At 33.4% G+C, this 15212-nt stretch overlaps 1 protein-coding gene and 1 long non-coding RNA gene across 2 annotated transcripts; one reads left to right on the forward strand and one right to left on the reverse strand.

Annotated features, from left to right (window-relative positions):
• The first annotated feature begins 29 nt into the window (after nucleotides 1-29).
• LOC128192220 (deleted in malignant brain tumors 1 protein-like) lies at nucleotides 30-6287 on the forward strand. The gene is made up of 9 exons (XM_052864755.1): nucleotides 30-305; nucleotides 929-1076; nucleotides 1316-1566; nucleotides 3339-3504; nucleotides 3685-3896; nucleotides 4043-4239; nucleotides 4355-4746; nucleotides 4983-5311; nucleotides 5693-6287. Exons 1-9 carry the CDS (start codon nucleotides 248-250, stop codon nucleotides 6211-6213), a joined length of 2274 nt encoding a protein of 757 aa, XP_052720715.1. The 5' UTR covers nucleotides 30-247; the 3' UTR covers nucleotides 6214-6287.
• Nucleotides 1438-15169, reverse strand: LOC128192255 (uncharacterized). The gene is made up of 4 exons (XR_008244519.1): nucleotides 15070-15169; nucleotides 11770-11846; nucleotides 11446-11624; nucleotides 1438-1577 (listed from the first exon to the last, which is right to left on the reverse strand). It is a non-coding gene; the product is annotated as an uncharacterized LOC128192255 (long non-coding RNA).
• Between the last annotated feature and the right edge of the window lie 43 nt (nucleotides 15170-15212).

Raw genomic sequence — 15212 nt, forward strand, 5'->3', positions numbered from 1 at the left:
TTGTTTACATTCGTTACTAAGGTATTGAAACGTGAAAGTGCGTTGACTTTACAATGCTTATGATCATACAACTTTGAGATCCTGACTGGAGGTTTATGTTGGGACTTTTAAATCTTCGTAATGAAATAGAATTTATAAAAGGTTCTGTTTAATGCGCATGTGTAGCACTGTTGACAATTCTGAAAGAGTAGAATTATTGATATGATGTTGCAGCGTGTTTCCGTGTTTTCGTCAAAATATTAACGAGATGTCTGGATATACTATGAGTCTGATACTATTCTTCATCGCTATTTCCATTGTAAAAGGTAAGATTTTCATGTACACATTTATCGAGAACAAGAACGCACATGTTTTCCACCTTGTTTACGGAAGACATAATTAATCTTTTATTCAAGATGCGTAAATGTATCTTAATCCCGATTACTCATTGATTACTCTCTCTCTCTCTCTCTCTCTCTCTCTCTCTCTCTCTCTCTCTCTCTCTCTCTCTCTCTCTCTCTCTCTCTCTCTCTCTCTCTCTCTCCATATACATACAGAATTAAAATGATCGTCTATTACGTTAGTTTGCCCTATGTTGAGTCGATGATGCATTTTTCTAAATATATAGTTCCTACATATAATTATATAAACAGTGTCTGTTACAGTGATATAGGTTTTGTTCAAATATTAATTTGTTATTAACCAACGTTATATGATTATTTTATTTCAATAATAAACCATTTTATGACAACCAATCAACGATTTATAAGTACCCCAAATAAAGAAAATTGAAAAAGGTTATATATACATTTATTTAATTTATCAAAAATATTTCATAGTTGCCTCTGAATCTTTGCCTTTTGAATATTTGTGAATCATTGGTTTTTATTAATTATTTATATATTTTTGTTAAATTAATTCTTTTTTTTATGATTATATTAATCAACAGCTCAGGTGAATGTACGGCTCAGTGGTACCGGAGCCACGGCCAACCAGGGCAGGGTTGAGGTCTTCTATAACGGTACTTGGGGGACGGTGTGTGATGACCAGTTCGACTCGGCGGACGCAGGGGTCGTGTGTAGAATGCTTGGCTTCAAGTAAGTACATTCAATCCCAGATTAAATCCTAAGAATGAAAAAAATCAGACAAAGAATACCTAATCTACTATAAATATTCCTGCTGACTTCATGATTTTATCTCATTTAATGCCATTAATAATTCATTTGAAAAGTACTTGGAAAAGGTAAATAAAATTTTAACTTTGAAATGTTTTAAATAACAAATATCGTGTAATACGTACAGCTGTATATTGTGATACGTAATTTGCCTTTCACAGTGAGGGTGGAATAGCTATACTGAACGGCACGTTTGGAGCCGGAACAGGCAGGATATGGATGGATGATTTGAACTGTGACGGCACGGAACAATCGCTAGACCAGTGCCAGTTCCTGGGGTGGGGCAACACTAACTGTGGCCACAGTGAGGACGTAGGGGTGCAGTGCCGCACCTCAGGTGTAACGAATGCACCGACTGGTGTCCCAACGACTAGAGCTCCGGCCACAGTTCAGCCCAACAACTGTACAGCGAGTAAGTGACATCTGTGATTAAACGTAAGTTAGTTAATAACCAATCAAATCACGGCTATAACTGTACAGCGATTAAGTGACATCTGTAATTAAACGTAAGTTAATTAATAACCAATTAAAATACTTCTATAACTGTACAGGGATTAAGTAATATTTATAATTAAGCGTAAGTTAATTAATGACTAATCAAATCACAAGGCTTCATGTAGACATTGTAACTGTACAGCGAGTAAGTGATCGCTGTTAATTTTTGTAAGTTAGTATACATGTAGATATTCATTAACTTAATCAATTTTTTTAAAATCAAATAACAGATATAACTGTACAAAAGCTCTATTTATCCACAGATTATCTAGCCGTGAATGTACCTATTAAGTTAATTCATAACAAATAAAAAAATATTATATAACTTTTCATCGAGGATGTAAAGATGCACGGACCACTAGCCTATCTAACTGTAAATATTTAATATGCATATTGATACAAAACTAATGAAATAACAAATACAATTGTACAAATCCGCTAATGTTGATAATTCGATGAATTAAATAGATTCTATAACATCTGCAACATCACACGTGTAATCGTAGTACATGTACAGCAACTCCTAGGGATCAACATCAGTTCACGAAATAAATGCTAATGTAAACAAACGTGGCATCAGCATCTAATATTACTATACAATACTTGACATCCATAATTCTTTATATTAGCGTAGCTAGTTTTCAGAATGATTTTTTTAAAAAAAAACTTGATAACTTTACAATAGATATACTTTGTCAGAATAAGATTGAGATATTGGTGTAGTTAGTTAAGGCGTCTATAACATTAATCTGTTGAATCACCCATTTAAAATTCAACTTAATGACAAAATGCTAGAATCACAAACAATACATTGCGACCAATACCAGTGATACTTGTTCAGAAATATAATTGCAATCAAGCAATATCAGGCAATATGTGAAAACCCTCGATTTGAGTCAATGTAAAATCCCTTCCAACAGTTGTTTTCGATTCAAAAATCAATTAAGATTTTACGATTTCGATCAAAATTATGTTTTTTCGTCTTTGATCGGCTAATTAATTAAGATTGAACCTTCCGTTATTTTATAGTGACATAACTAAATAATCGAAATGGCCGAAGGTTTCCAAATATGCACACGAACAATAAATGGATCCGCCTTTTACAAACAACTGAGATTAGTTTTGAGCTGTGTTACCAAATTTCACAAAAAACACATCTATAGCACAGTATGCATATCTGTAGTTACAGTAACCAGAGATTTTCTAGTTCTCTAGTTCCATGGATAGTTTATATCTTTTGTCTTAGTAGAACCGGTCACTGCATTTATTTAACTAAATCGCAAGTAATTCGCATAAACAGCCAACACAGCTTGTAAAATAAGTTACCATATTAGTTTTAATTTTAGTATTTGGCATCTATATTCAGTCCAAAAAAAAATTAATGGTAACAACAGCGAAGCAAACAACAAATCAAGTGACCGTACTTCACATGTACATATATATATATACATATGTACGGTCAAAGTTAGATGATTGGATACAGACTGAGTCTTGCTAATCAACGTAGAATTAATGGTTGAAATGTAAATGATATGGAATTGATGTTAAAATTTGCCCCTATAAAACGATGTTATAAAGTTTTCGCCTTGTTGTTTTTCTAAAATCATAAGAAATCCACTGGAGTCGCTATTTCAAATCCCAACTATTAAAATCGAATTCATTGTTTCATTGCAACATCTTTTATGACAGCTCCCTCTACTGTCCCGCAGGAGTGGGACGTTAGGATCGTGGGTCCGGACGACCAGCGGGGTCTGGGGTTTGTGGAGGTGTACCTCAACAACCAGTGGAGGGCCGTCTGTGACGACCTCTGGGGGACAGCCGACGCCCAGGTGGTCTGCAGGAAACTCTGTTTCGAGTAATTGCCAACTTTTATTGAGAGCTATCTAATACCCAGATGAGTGTGTTTGGTGTCTCGAAAAGAAATTGTTTGTGTAAAATTGAAATACTTTTTAATTACATGAGTTATTAATTACATTTGTGTTCACTCAGGCTAATGTACGTACTTGATGTTAGATGTATTTTCTTAATATTTCAGTGCAACAGATGCCCGTGCAGGTTCTCCAATTGAAATCAACTACGTCCGTCAAAACGTAAGTTCTGTGTACGGGCTTGATAATGTTGAATGCCGGGGGACAGAGAACTCTCTCAGAGACTGTACCTACATTTCTGGGGCCAACATTGACTGCAGTGGCTCCGATGAGTATGCCAGCGTTGCATGTACCAAACTAGACAACGCACCACCCATTCGTGAGTCTATTTCTCTTTCTCTTTTGAAATCGTTTTGCTCATTTGACTTAATTCGTCATACCATTATAATACTTCGATGAATACTGGTGTTTTTTTTCAATGGTATTGAGAAAATGTTTAATTAGAGTGCATAAATTATTATTCAGCTCCAATTCCAACCCTTGAATGTGATAACGGGAACATTAAGGCTTTATTCAGCCGTGCGAATGATAAAAATTTAGAAGAAAAGTTTATAACCATTTTTGAACCTGTTCCTGGTGCTGTCTGCAATCTCCAAAAGTCAACAGATGCCAATTTTGTGTCAATCAGTATTCCATTTGACGAATGTGGCACAAATGTTAACGTAAGATCGCGTACTGAATAAGACTTTTTTGGAAACACATAGCTTATCATTGTATTTCACAAATGTACTTAGTCTATAGTCTTTCACATGTTCTCGAGTATGTCTTGTTTTACAGACCAACGACAGCCATATCATCTATTCCAATGTGATTCGTTATGACTACACATCCACTGAAGGCAACGTCTACAGAGTAAACACGTACAGAGTGGAAGTCTCGTGTGAGTTTCCGCGAGACTTGGACTCGGACAAGGGCATGATTCCTCAAACGGAGAGTGTAACACAGAAAGCCCCCGGAACATTCAACATCAGAATGGACTTCTTCCAAAATAATTCCTTTAACAGCCCAGTATCAGACTTTCCTCTAAATCTGACTTTAGGAGAGTGGCTCAACGTGGCGCTTACGTTGGAAAACGTGGACTCCAACCTTAAACTGGTTGTTCCTGACTGCTTGGCAACGCCCACTTCACAGGAGACTGATCCTACTAATTACCCACTGTTTGCAGATAAGTTAGTGTATTACATAATTGAATAAGGTTAATCCAGATAAAGATATTGAATTTTGATTTTTTTGGATAAATTCTTTAAGTATTCTATATAAAGAAGTCCCAATTTTGTGCTATATTCAGGTGATCAAGACAATTTTGCCACCCCTTTAAAAAAGACGAAAATTATTGAATAATTTGATTGATAGATAATTTATCAAAGCCAAATGTGACTTACCTGACCGATATTTTTTTTTGTAGATGTCAACATGATCCGACCCTTGGGTTTTTTCCGCTAAACTCGACCTCCTTTGGATACCGATACCAAACATTCAAATTTGTGAATTTCGATCAGGTCTTCCTTCACTGTAAAGCCTTCGTTTGTCTGGTGTCCGAGAAAAGCGCCGAATGTGACAGAAGCTGTAACTCGACGACTAACACAACCCCGGCACCATCAGGGCGCAGGCGCCGAGAGGCCATTGTAAGGACATCGTATACAAAACCGATATATCACATTCAGAGTCCGCCGTTGAGCTTCAGTAGGAGAAACGGAGACAATTCAATAATCAGGCAATGGAATGTCACGACTAGTACGTCAACAATTTTGTTCAAATATGAAGACCATAGGCCCTCTCCAGTTAATTTTGTAAATGACGAACGATATATATTTACAAATGTCTACCCTCTATACTATAAAATCAATTGATATTTTGATGATTTAATGATTTTATAGTATAGAGGGTAGACATTTATTAATAGATATCGTTCGTCATTTACAAAATTAGCTGGGTAGCGCATATGATTAAGACTGCTAGAAAAAGGAATTCAATCGATTAATCAGCCATAGTTCTGCTCAAATTTAACCCTTTCCTTTAGTTTACTGGATATAAATAATGTAAGCATATTATTTAAATCCTTTATTATCGAGTGTATATGATTTTTTATGAGGGTTTTTTATTTTATGAATTTAGGTTCTTTCACAACACCGTTGACAACAAGTAGCTTAAAATCGACGGTGACAACAGCTCGACCAACAACTATGACAACCCAGTCAGCAGAGACAAGAAGTCCGACAACAACAACCCGAACAACAAAATCAGAGACAACTACTAGAGCAACAGATGTACCAACATCAAGACAAGCGACAACGGCACCAACTACTCAGAAATCAACAACAACACAGAGACCGACAACAACAACAACGAAAACAACCGCTCAAAAACCAAAGCCAAATTATACAACTGAAGTTAAAATTGAAAAAGTGACAGTTGTTCCAACAACGCGTGCTAATGTTCCCCCAACTACAAAAAAGACCCAGTCGAGTGGGAATAAGAACAAGTTCTCTGATTACCCTATCTCTTCCGGTCTGTCTGAATCGGGGAACAAATTGTCTAGCTCTAGTGCTCAGAAGAGAATTGACTTGTTTAATTTCATTCTCTGTCAATTTTCATTATTTAATATATTATATGTGTTTTATGATTGTTATGTTTGATGATGACGGTTTTATTTGCATTGATATTTTTAGGAATAGTTTTGTGATTTGTACATTAAACTTTCTACATTCTATATCCTCTGATTTAGTGGTATTTACCTTTAATTACTGCAGGACAGGTGTTCATTTTCTTGCTAGATTGCTAGCGTATTCTAAGCTTACATCTACGTCCATGCCCAATATACACCGAGTCTTGCTTAGAATCATAATCAAACTTCAGACAAAGCAGAGTTAAGCTTAATACAAATTTTATAAATTTTTGTCGTCCTGTTTTAAGAATCTAAACACAAGGCTAAGTTATATTAATGCAAAACATTTGTTCACCAAATACGAAATAAAAATCACAATTATGTCTATTTTAGCCTCGCTCAGTTGATAACTCTGATTTGATTTGAACTTATCTTAACGGTACTAATGTACAACTGGAATAAAACACACGTTTTTTTAAACTTAGATCGTCTTCCTAATCTTTTACGGTAAACCACTAAGGGTTATTTAGTAGGAGTAATCTTTCTTTTTATATATATATATATATATATATATATATATATATATATATATATATATATATATATATATATATATATATATATATATATATATATATATATATATATACAGTAAAACACGCTTATAACGAAGTCTCAGGGACGGCCAATTTAACTTCGTTATAAGCGTAATTCGTTATATCCGTCAAGTTTACAACATGAAATAGAGACTTGGGGAATGAAATTCACTTCGCTGTAAGCGTCAATTCATTATAAGCGTGTTCGCTATAACCGTGTTTTACTGTATATATATATTGTAATTCATAGCTCTGTAGAAACTGACAGGACTGAAATCTCTACAGGCTCCGTTTATCGATTGGACGAAACATTTATCGACCTAGATAAGAAAAATCCACGACTGCACGAAAGAATCTTGATGATGTCAGACTCGACCTTCCAATTTAAGACGACTTAGCTTTTCCGTTTATTTAACGCATTGATGTTCATTACCAATGATTTAGTTAATTTTACTTACGACCAATCCATTAATTTATTTAAAGAAGGATGTAAATATAAACAATAAAATACTTTCATTGATGATTCATGCGGGTTATAAGCGACCATTGAAGAAGGGCGTGATTTGCTAATTTTATTTTTTTTTATTTATTTATTTTTTGCAATGTTGCCACCTTCATACCGTGCATGAATAACCAGAGGAAGCATTTAATTGTTTGATTTGCGCTTATCATGCACACCCAATTTTGCCCCTCCAATTCATAAGAAAAACAAGTGTTTCTATAGAAACTGACAGAGCTGAAATCCTCACGATCCATTTCAGACATTAAATCGATCGGTCGAAAAGAAATCATAGGCAGAGATATAAAAAATATGCGCAAAAAGTGAGATTTAGCGCATTTTCAACAAATCCAATAGGGCCTAAGTACATATTATCTAAACTAAGGACAAATTAAACATTACAGGTATTTACCGGATCGGTGAGATGTGTGCAGAACTGCAGACATTTCATCTGTCTTTTTTTTAAATAGATTTTTTACTGTGTTCTTTTCAGCTTGTTCAACCAAAAATGTTTCTAGTTACTGCATTTTTAATAATCGATCAGAAAATGATTTAGGAAAAAAGTTTATAGAACATGTATATGCAGCATAAATTAAAAAGTCGTACATCGTTCAAACAATACTGGCAACGGTACTTGCTGAATTAAGACGATACATGTAAATGTATTCGTTAGGTTCATTTTTTTTTTTTTTTTGCTTTCTTGATCAACGCACTATTAGCGTAGATTCCTATTTAAACGCGAGAAATTGATATCGGGAGAAGCGCATTTCGCGAATTTTAAAATCTCGGTTTTTTTTTACATATGTAACCTACATTCAACTATAATAAAAAAAAATTCGGCATTCGCGATTTTAGGTTCTCGCAATTTGATGGAAACTGCTGAATCGCGGAATTAAGTACTCGCGTAAAATAAGGAATCTACAGTATGTGGTCTGAATAATGATTTACTATCTTTAAAATAAGATTATTTTTTTTATTTGTGATGTAAATGTGTTAATATCAAAGCGCTGTAAAAAAAAAAAAAAAAAAGGTGAAGCTGACCCCTAAAATTAATAGCAAATTAATAGCAAAAAATCATAAAAAAATCATAATTAAATTTGTGTGCAAATTAAGTATAATAAGAGATTATTTGAAATTTAAATTAATATATAAGCTCGAGAAATCTATATTCATCTCCATTTACCTCAAGAGCCTTTGAATTTATCTAAAAAAAACAATTGTGCACGATCAATTTCAAATTCGGTACCAGGGTCTAAACTATCAGCTCCCCCCCCCCCCATAAAAAGGCAGAGGCGTTAATTTCAAATCAAAAATATTTATCTTTATTTGTGACCCAATGCAATATAAAAACAAAAATTTAATTCCTGTTCAACAATATGATTTTTCGAATAAAATTTTCGTAGAAAATATTTGTATTCAACTTAGGAAGAAAAAAAAAATAGATATAGGTTTGCTGCAAGAGTTATTTCCTGTTGATTGCCGAATTGCAAATGAAGAATGCCAGATTCCATCTTTTACAACCAGTTTAATTTTTCATACTTGGTATTTACAAAAAATTGTTTATTTTTATAGAAATTTTGATAATTCATACGGGTTTCGTTGCATGTTTATCGTACAGGATATTTTTTTCCCCTTAGGAATCAATATTTTCCGAAGATAATAATTTTTCAATAGTTTACGTCATTTTACGGTGGAAACAAAGTCAACGAACACTACATCCAATAAGAATTTCCTTTAAAGTAGGCACATAAAAGCTTTTAAGAAATTGCGCGTTAACCGTTTGCAAAATCCTACAAACCCATTCAGTAATACAACGACAATAACATCTATACCTACCGCAACAAGAACACAAAAACTATATAACCTCAACAAAAATTTAGATTTCAACACAGAGACCTACTAAATACTAAATAGGCAACAGCAAGAACATAGAGATCTGCCACATAGACAACAACAACAACACAGAAACCTGCAATATAGACAACAAAAACGCAGGCACCTGTCACATAGACAACAACAACAACGTAGCGACCGGTCACACGGACCTCAAACAACGCAGAGATCTGCCGCATAGAAATTAACAACAACGCAGAGACTTGCCGAATAGACAACACAACAAAAACAACAGCGCAGAGATCTGCCACATAGACAACAACAACAACGTAGAGACCTGCCACATAGACAACAACAACAACAACGCAGAGACCTGCCAAATAAATCAGCTTTGAAATTCAAACATGTTCCTATATATTTATAAATACAGAGTTCTTCGTCTAAAAGAGGTGTATAGCCTTAAAAATGGCCACAACCATCGAACCCTCTTGGCCACTTACACAAATGTTACAGTTCAAAAAACCAACGCCAAATCTGGCAACGAAAGTGAAAGTTTACACAATGACAGTTTTTCCAGCACGTGATGACAACTTCGAAATTCAGGGAACCCTATCAAATGTGATCACCCTATCTCTTCCAGTTTGTCTGGTAGAGGCACGAAGTAGCGCAGCGTGGGAAGGGGGATGCCTCCCCCTTCCCACCTTTTTCTCACAGCAAATATTTTTTTTAATTTGCATACGAAAAAAAACGGATTATAAAAGAGCTGTTCCATCCCACTTTTTGAAATTAATAAAATTAATAATTGTAATAAAAAAATAAATCTAAAGGTACATGTATAAATACAACGCACTGCTCCCCCTCCTTTCTCATTCCCCATCCTACGGATTTTAAATTTTGAACACTCGAGAATTTGGTCTGTATTTGTTAATTGTCGTTTTTAAGTTTTATCTTTTATTATCCATCATTTGATTTGAATTATTTTACTCAAAGTTTAGAATTAAGCAACTGGTAAGTTGGCATTGTACTTCTTTTAAATGGCCCTAGTAAACTTCGGTAGAGGGAAACTTCATCGTTTCGTCTAAATAAGGTTCTTGTGGACAAAAACAATAATTTAAGGAATTCACTTAATTTCCATGTACATGAATGAACGAAAAGAAAGACACAGTGATGTTTGATATGTTCAACTGTCAAATATAGTCTTTGGTTGTTAGGCAATTTAAGTGTGGCCATAATTCCAAGAAAAACACGACTTGTCATAAGTTAACTTGATTAAATGTTTATTAAATCAAGATGAAAGGAAAATAAAAATATCATTTTTTGGTTTCATTTTTTTATTATACAAGTTGACTTAGAAATAGTAATCAAAGTTTAGCATCTAACAAGGACTATATTTTTGGCGGAACATTGGCGTATGAAAATATCGCATGCTTTTGCAATTTAGAATTTCTGTAGATTCATGAGTTTGTTTATCATTTTTAAAACATTAACATTAATGTTGGATTTTTTAACTTATGTGAACCACTGATATGGTACTTTGGTTTCAAAATGTATTTTTAAAATTTGATGTGCCTATCATGTTACATTTCCATAAGCTTTTATTAATCGCTTATTCTATGAAAGGTTTGTGTGAAAAAATCACTTAAATCAGATTTTCTCTCTTACTAAATGGCTGATATATAAGCTTCTCTGTCCATTTATATCTTTGTGTAAGATCTTCACTATGTGTTCTAATAAAAAAATGTTACATTGGAAGCAGAGAAAAATAATTAAAATATCTGCAAAAGTTCAGAAAATTAGAGGAAATGCGGGCTAAGCAATAACAATTTTAGTTTAAATATTTGTTTCAATTAACGTGAGTAGTATGAGCTGATAGACATTCTGATATTTTACGTTTTATTGAAGATTAGAAACTTTATATATTAAACTGATATCTACATAAGTGCAGATAATTACATTTATTCTTCTTATCCTTTTATTTCAGAAAAAAAGGAAGTGAACCTAGACCTGACCTGTCATTTGGTTATAGATTTGTTTGACTGTGTACAAAAAATCAGGAATTTTTTTTTTATAAGAAGTATGTCTGATAACGAGAAGACTCCTTCCTTTACGAGTTTTACTTTTTCTGAAATACAATGCAACTTATACCTTCGTGTCCAAATTACCACTGGAGACATCTTTGGATTAAAGGTTATATCGCACAGGTATAAAAAAAATTGCATTAAAATTAAACTCAAGTAGAATAGCTCAACAAGCTTAAATCAAACTGATAAATGAAAAATGTTAAACTTTAAAAAAAAAAAAAAAAGGAAATTGTAGCACAGAAGAAATTACTTACTAGTACATCAAAATCAGTTTTGTCATTGACCTATTTCCATCATTCTTGTCTGTGATTTATTGTGTAGGAGAGGAGAAGAGTCTGCTTTAGTGTCTAACCGCTGCTAAGATATCCAATGTACAACGAGTGAAGTGGCATATTCTGTTGAGGAGTTGTAAATTACTATGTTTATAGTAACTCTGAAATGAGATAAGGTTATGCAATAATATGGACATAGTAGAAATTAAATCTTTTATTTGCATTCGCGTCAGAAGAGTTTTTAACAGTATTCTAAAATCGTAGAGTGATAAATTCTGAATAGCCTTTAAAATATAAACTGCGTACATGGTTTTCAGCTTGAGGTACAATTTCATTGTCTCCCTAATATCCATAGTAATAACTTTATCTTATAATTGCAAATTCTGAAATGAAAAAGAAAAACATACTGTTATCACACAATTAATATTGTTATATATGAAAACCCGAGATTTAAAGGGGCATGGTCACGATTTTGGTTAATTCTCTTTTTCTTTTTTTATTATTTACCATGCTCTAGGAATGCATTCATGATAATCATATGAAATTTGAGAGTCAGTCGTAGAGTTATAATAAGCAAGATACAGAGCTCACAATTCTTTGTTATGTAAACAAGACTCGTGCCCTGTTTTTGTTTACACAGGTTCAATATACCAGTAAAAAGTCTTTTTCACGCTGATTTGTATATCGTTTTATTCATTTAAGCATAAATAAACTGTTTCTAACCTTTTACACATTCATTTTAGGTCCAAACTGGAATATCCACTTCAACATTCAAAATGTAAACCAAAAGCTTTGTTTACATAGCGAAAAATTTTAAGCTCTGTAACTCGCCTATAGCTAAAAAAATTTTGGTTGACTACTTAAAATACCTCAATTAAGTTGTATACATTAAAATCGAAAAAATATTTTTCGACAAAAATCGTGACCATGCCCCTTTCAGTCTTGTTGTCATAAATAAAGAACGAGTTGTTGGAAATGTGGAAGTGGTGACAGTTGAAGCAAAATAAACGAGTTTAATATATCTATATTTGGGACGTGTCTACAGCTATATACTTTGATGCCGTATGGCATAGGCGTCAGAACCAGGAGGCTAGGGGCTAAGCCCCCCCCCCCCCCTACTTTTTTTTGCAAAGTTATATATAACCATAACCGAAGACCATTTTTTGGGGCTTGTCAAGATTTTTGATAAGTCTAGCCCCCCCCCCCCCCTTTCAATTTGCTTCCGACGCCACTCTGTGGTATGTCGTACATCCATGCGACATTTCTCATTTCTTTGAAGTTGGTAAAATTATTTAATTTGTTCAAAGGTAAGACAATTCCATGACATTAAACATCCTGTCCAGTAATTAACACAACAGGTATAATAATAATTTTAAAATATGAAAATAAGAAAGTGGTTTTTGCGAGTGTAAAAATGATGGCATTATATAGAAATGGGAAACTTTCACGAAAAAAATTAATTGCAAGTCATTAAGTTTCTACTGGAATTGCAATATGTGTAGTGTTTTATTTCAGGCATTCTTTGTTGTTTAATTGCTCAATATATTTTAATGATATTTTAAAAATATAAGTATTCTAATTATTGTAGAATATAAAAACATGATAACACAATTTAAAACACAGATGGATAACAGTTAGGGTAGGCATACAAACAAGTTGATACAAAGTTATATTACTAAATTATATAAATAAAATTATATACATGTAAATGAAAATAATTTACTAGAAATGAAAAAAAAACACAGAATAGAAATTTAGGTATACAAAAACATCGCTTTAAACCAAATTATCCAATAAAATAGCGATAACAGTTGATTATGTTTGACAATTTTTATCACAACCACTCCACTGACAAGGTTGACCTGCTCTTGTTTGGAGAGTTGGATAATCCTAAGATGAGTCGACATGTGGAAGTGCACTAATGAACAGAGTCACCTTTGTTTCCGTTATCTTTCATACAAGGTATGGGGCAAACATGAGTAACCTGACAGATAAATAATGCATTGTAACATTAGCCTCAAAATAAAATCAAAGTACTGAAGTACTGGCGGAAGTTGATTTTTTCAGTTATTAATTATTTTAGAATTCAAGAATTTGTAATTTCGCATGGCAACTGCTTTCTGAGCTTCATTTGAATAATTACGCACATTTTTTCTGAAATGAACTCTCGGGCCTTTCCTACAAGATTTCAAGCTATAGCCGGAAACCCCACAAGAATCACATTGTGTGATATTTAAAGATAAATTTAACACCATCAAACCTAAAGATGCATTAATTTTCAGTAATCGAAATATTTATCGAAAATTGTATCCAAGCAATTTTAAACAAAGAAATTATAAGTCTTGTCTAATCAGTATTGGTTTTATCTTTTATTTGATGATATTCCATTCATTCCAAACGCTACAACTGTAAATATATGGGCGTTTTGGTAATATAATCGAACTATGGCGTAGGAATACATACGAATACAAAAATATCTAAATTGTTCGTACTATATACAATATTACTACTTTCAAGGTATTTATAAATAAGTTTATTTGAAGAAAACAGTGCTTCTAAATACATCGATTACATTGTATCTTCAAAAAACTAATCTTATCAGCTTATCAGCGGTAATGATTTGTGCTTAGGTTGAGACACTGTTTCACTTCCGTTTTACCGATGTAACTGCAGAGCAGAGTTGATTAAAATCAACTTCCAATAAACGATTGAAGAAGTCGGAAAAGTCGGAAGGCAAGATTCAGATTGTTTAAAATTAATGACATACCCCTATGCGTCATCGAAAAAACCCAATACTGATAATCTAAACAAAACATACTTGGTTTGTTTTAACGATCTATCTAGATATTCTTTAAAATACCTTATTGTGAATTGTCTCCCTTTTTGTGTTTATATGTTTTAGGGTAAATTGTCATTCTAAATTCCAAAACAAGTTCGTAAGCAACGTTTGGAATGCAGAATAAATAAATAACGACTTTTAAACATTTACCGATATTCAATGTACTAAGTTTAATGAACTAGAATGTATTCCCTAACAAAGTGTTTAAAGGATCATCGGGATATAATCTTGGTTGGTCACGTGATCAAATCCCATGAAGACGAAAGTCTTTTCAGAGGAATTGATCACATACCAATCCAATCATATTGAAGTGATATTGTATGCCAAAACACAACACCCACCTCCGCCCCGTCTGGGGCTTGGACTCACAACCTCTGGAACCCACTCTCCTTGCAGTTAGCGTCCATCGCGCTAATTACTCGACCATATAGGCAAGACACACACAGATATCGTATGTTCGTGAAGCAAACGAGAGCTGCATTCACAGCTCTCAGTAAAATACACATAACCCATTTCGGAAACGTTTGATATATTGCAATAGTATACATGTATTGGACAGTTCTACTGCAACATTCATGACAACGAATACTGAAATTGCCTGTTCAAGAAACTTTAGCTGACATCTTTGACACAAATATGCAAATAAATTTTGATAATAAAATGTATAATATAATACATTTGTACAACAACGTTTTAAAATTTTCATATTTGAATTATCAAGTTACAGCAAACTAAGAGCAATATTTAAAGTAAAAAGAAATATTTACGTATAAACAGTGTATTCTGAGAAGCCTGTAGTATATGATCCATCGGCGCCCACTTTCCAGTACTTGTTTGAGCTTGCCCTTACGGATAGGGGATAAATCGCTCTTGTTTCAAACCGTTACTAAGAAAGTACAAGATAGTGCGT

The sequence above is a fragment of the Crassostrea angulata genome, chromosome 7 (genome assembly GCF_025612915.1).
Source record: "Crassostrea angulata isolate pt1a10 chromosome 7, ASM2561291v2, whole genome shotgun sequence".
NCBI lineage: Eukaryota > Metazoa > Mollusca > Bivalvia > Ostreida > Ostreidae > Magallana > Magallana angulata.

What these genes read in the sequence shown, in the direction of transcription:
- LOC128192220 (XM_052864755.1), top strand. Translation starts at nt 248, where the DNA reads ATGTCTGGATATACTATGAGTCTGATACTATTCTTCATCGCTATTTCC. An exon ending in AGACAACGCACCACCCATTC is followed by an intron (nt 3,897 to 4,042) that starts GTGAGTCTATTT and finishes ATTATTATTCAG; the next exon opens with CTCCAATTCCAACCCTTGAA. An exon ending in AATGTGGCACAAATGTTAAC is followed by an intron (nt 4,240 to 4,354) that starts GTAAGATCGCGT and finishes CTTGTTTTACAG; the next exon opens with ACCAACGACAGCCATATCAT.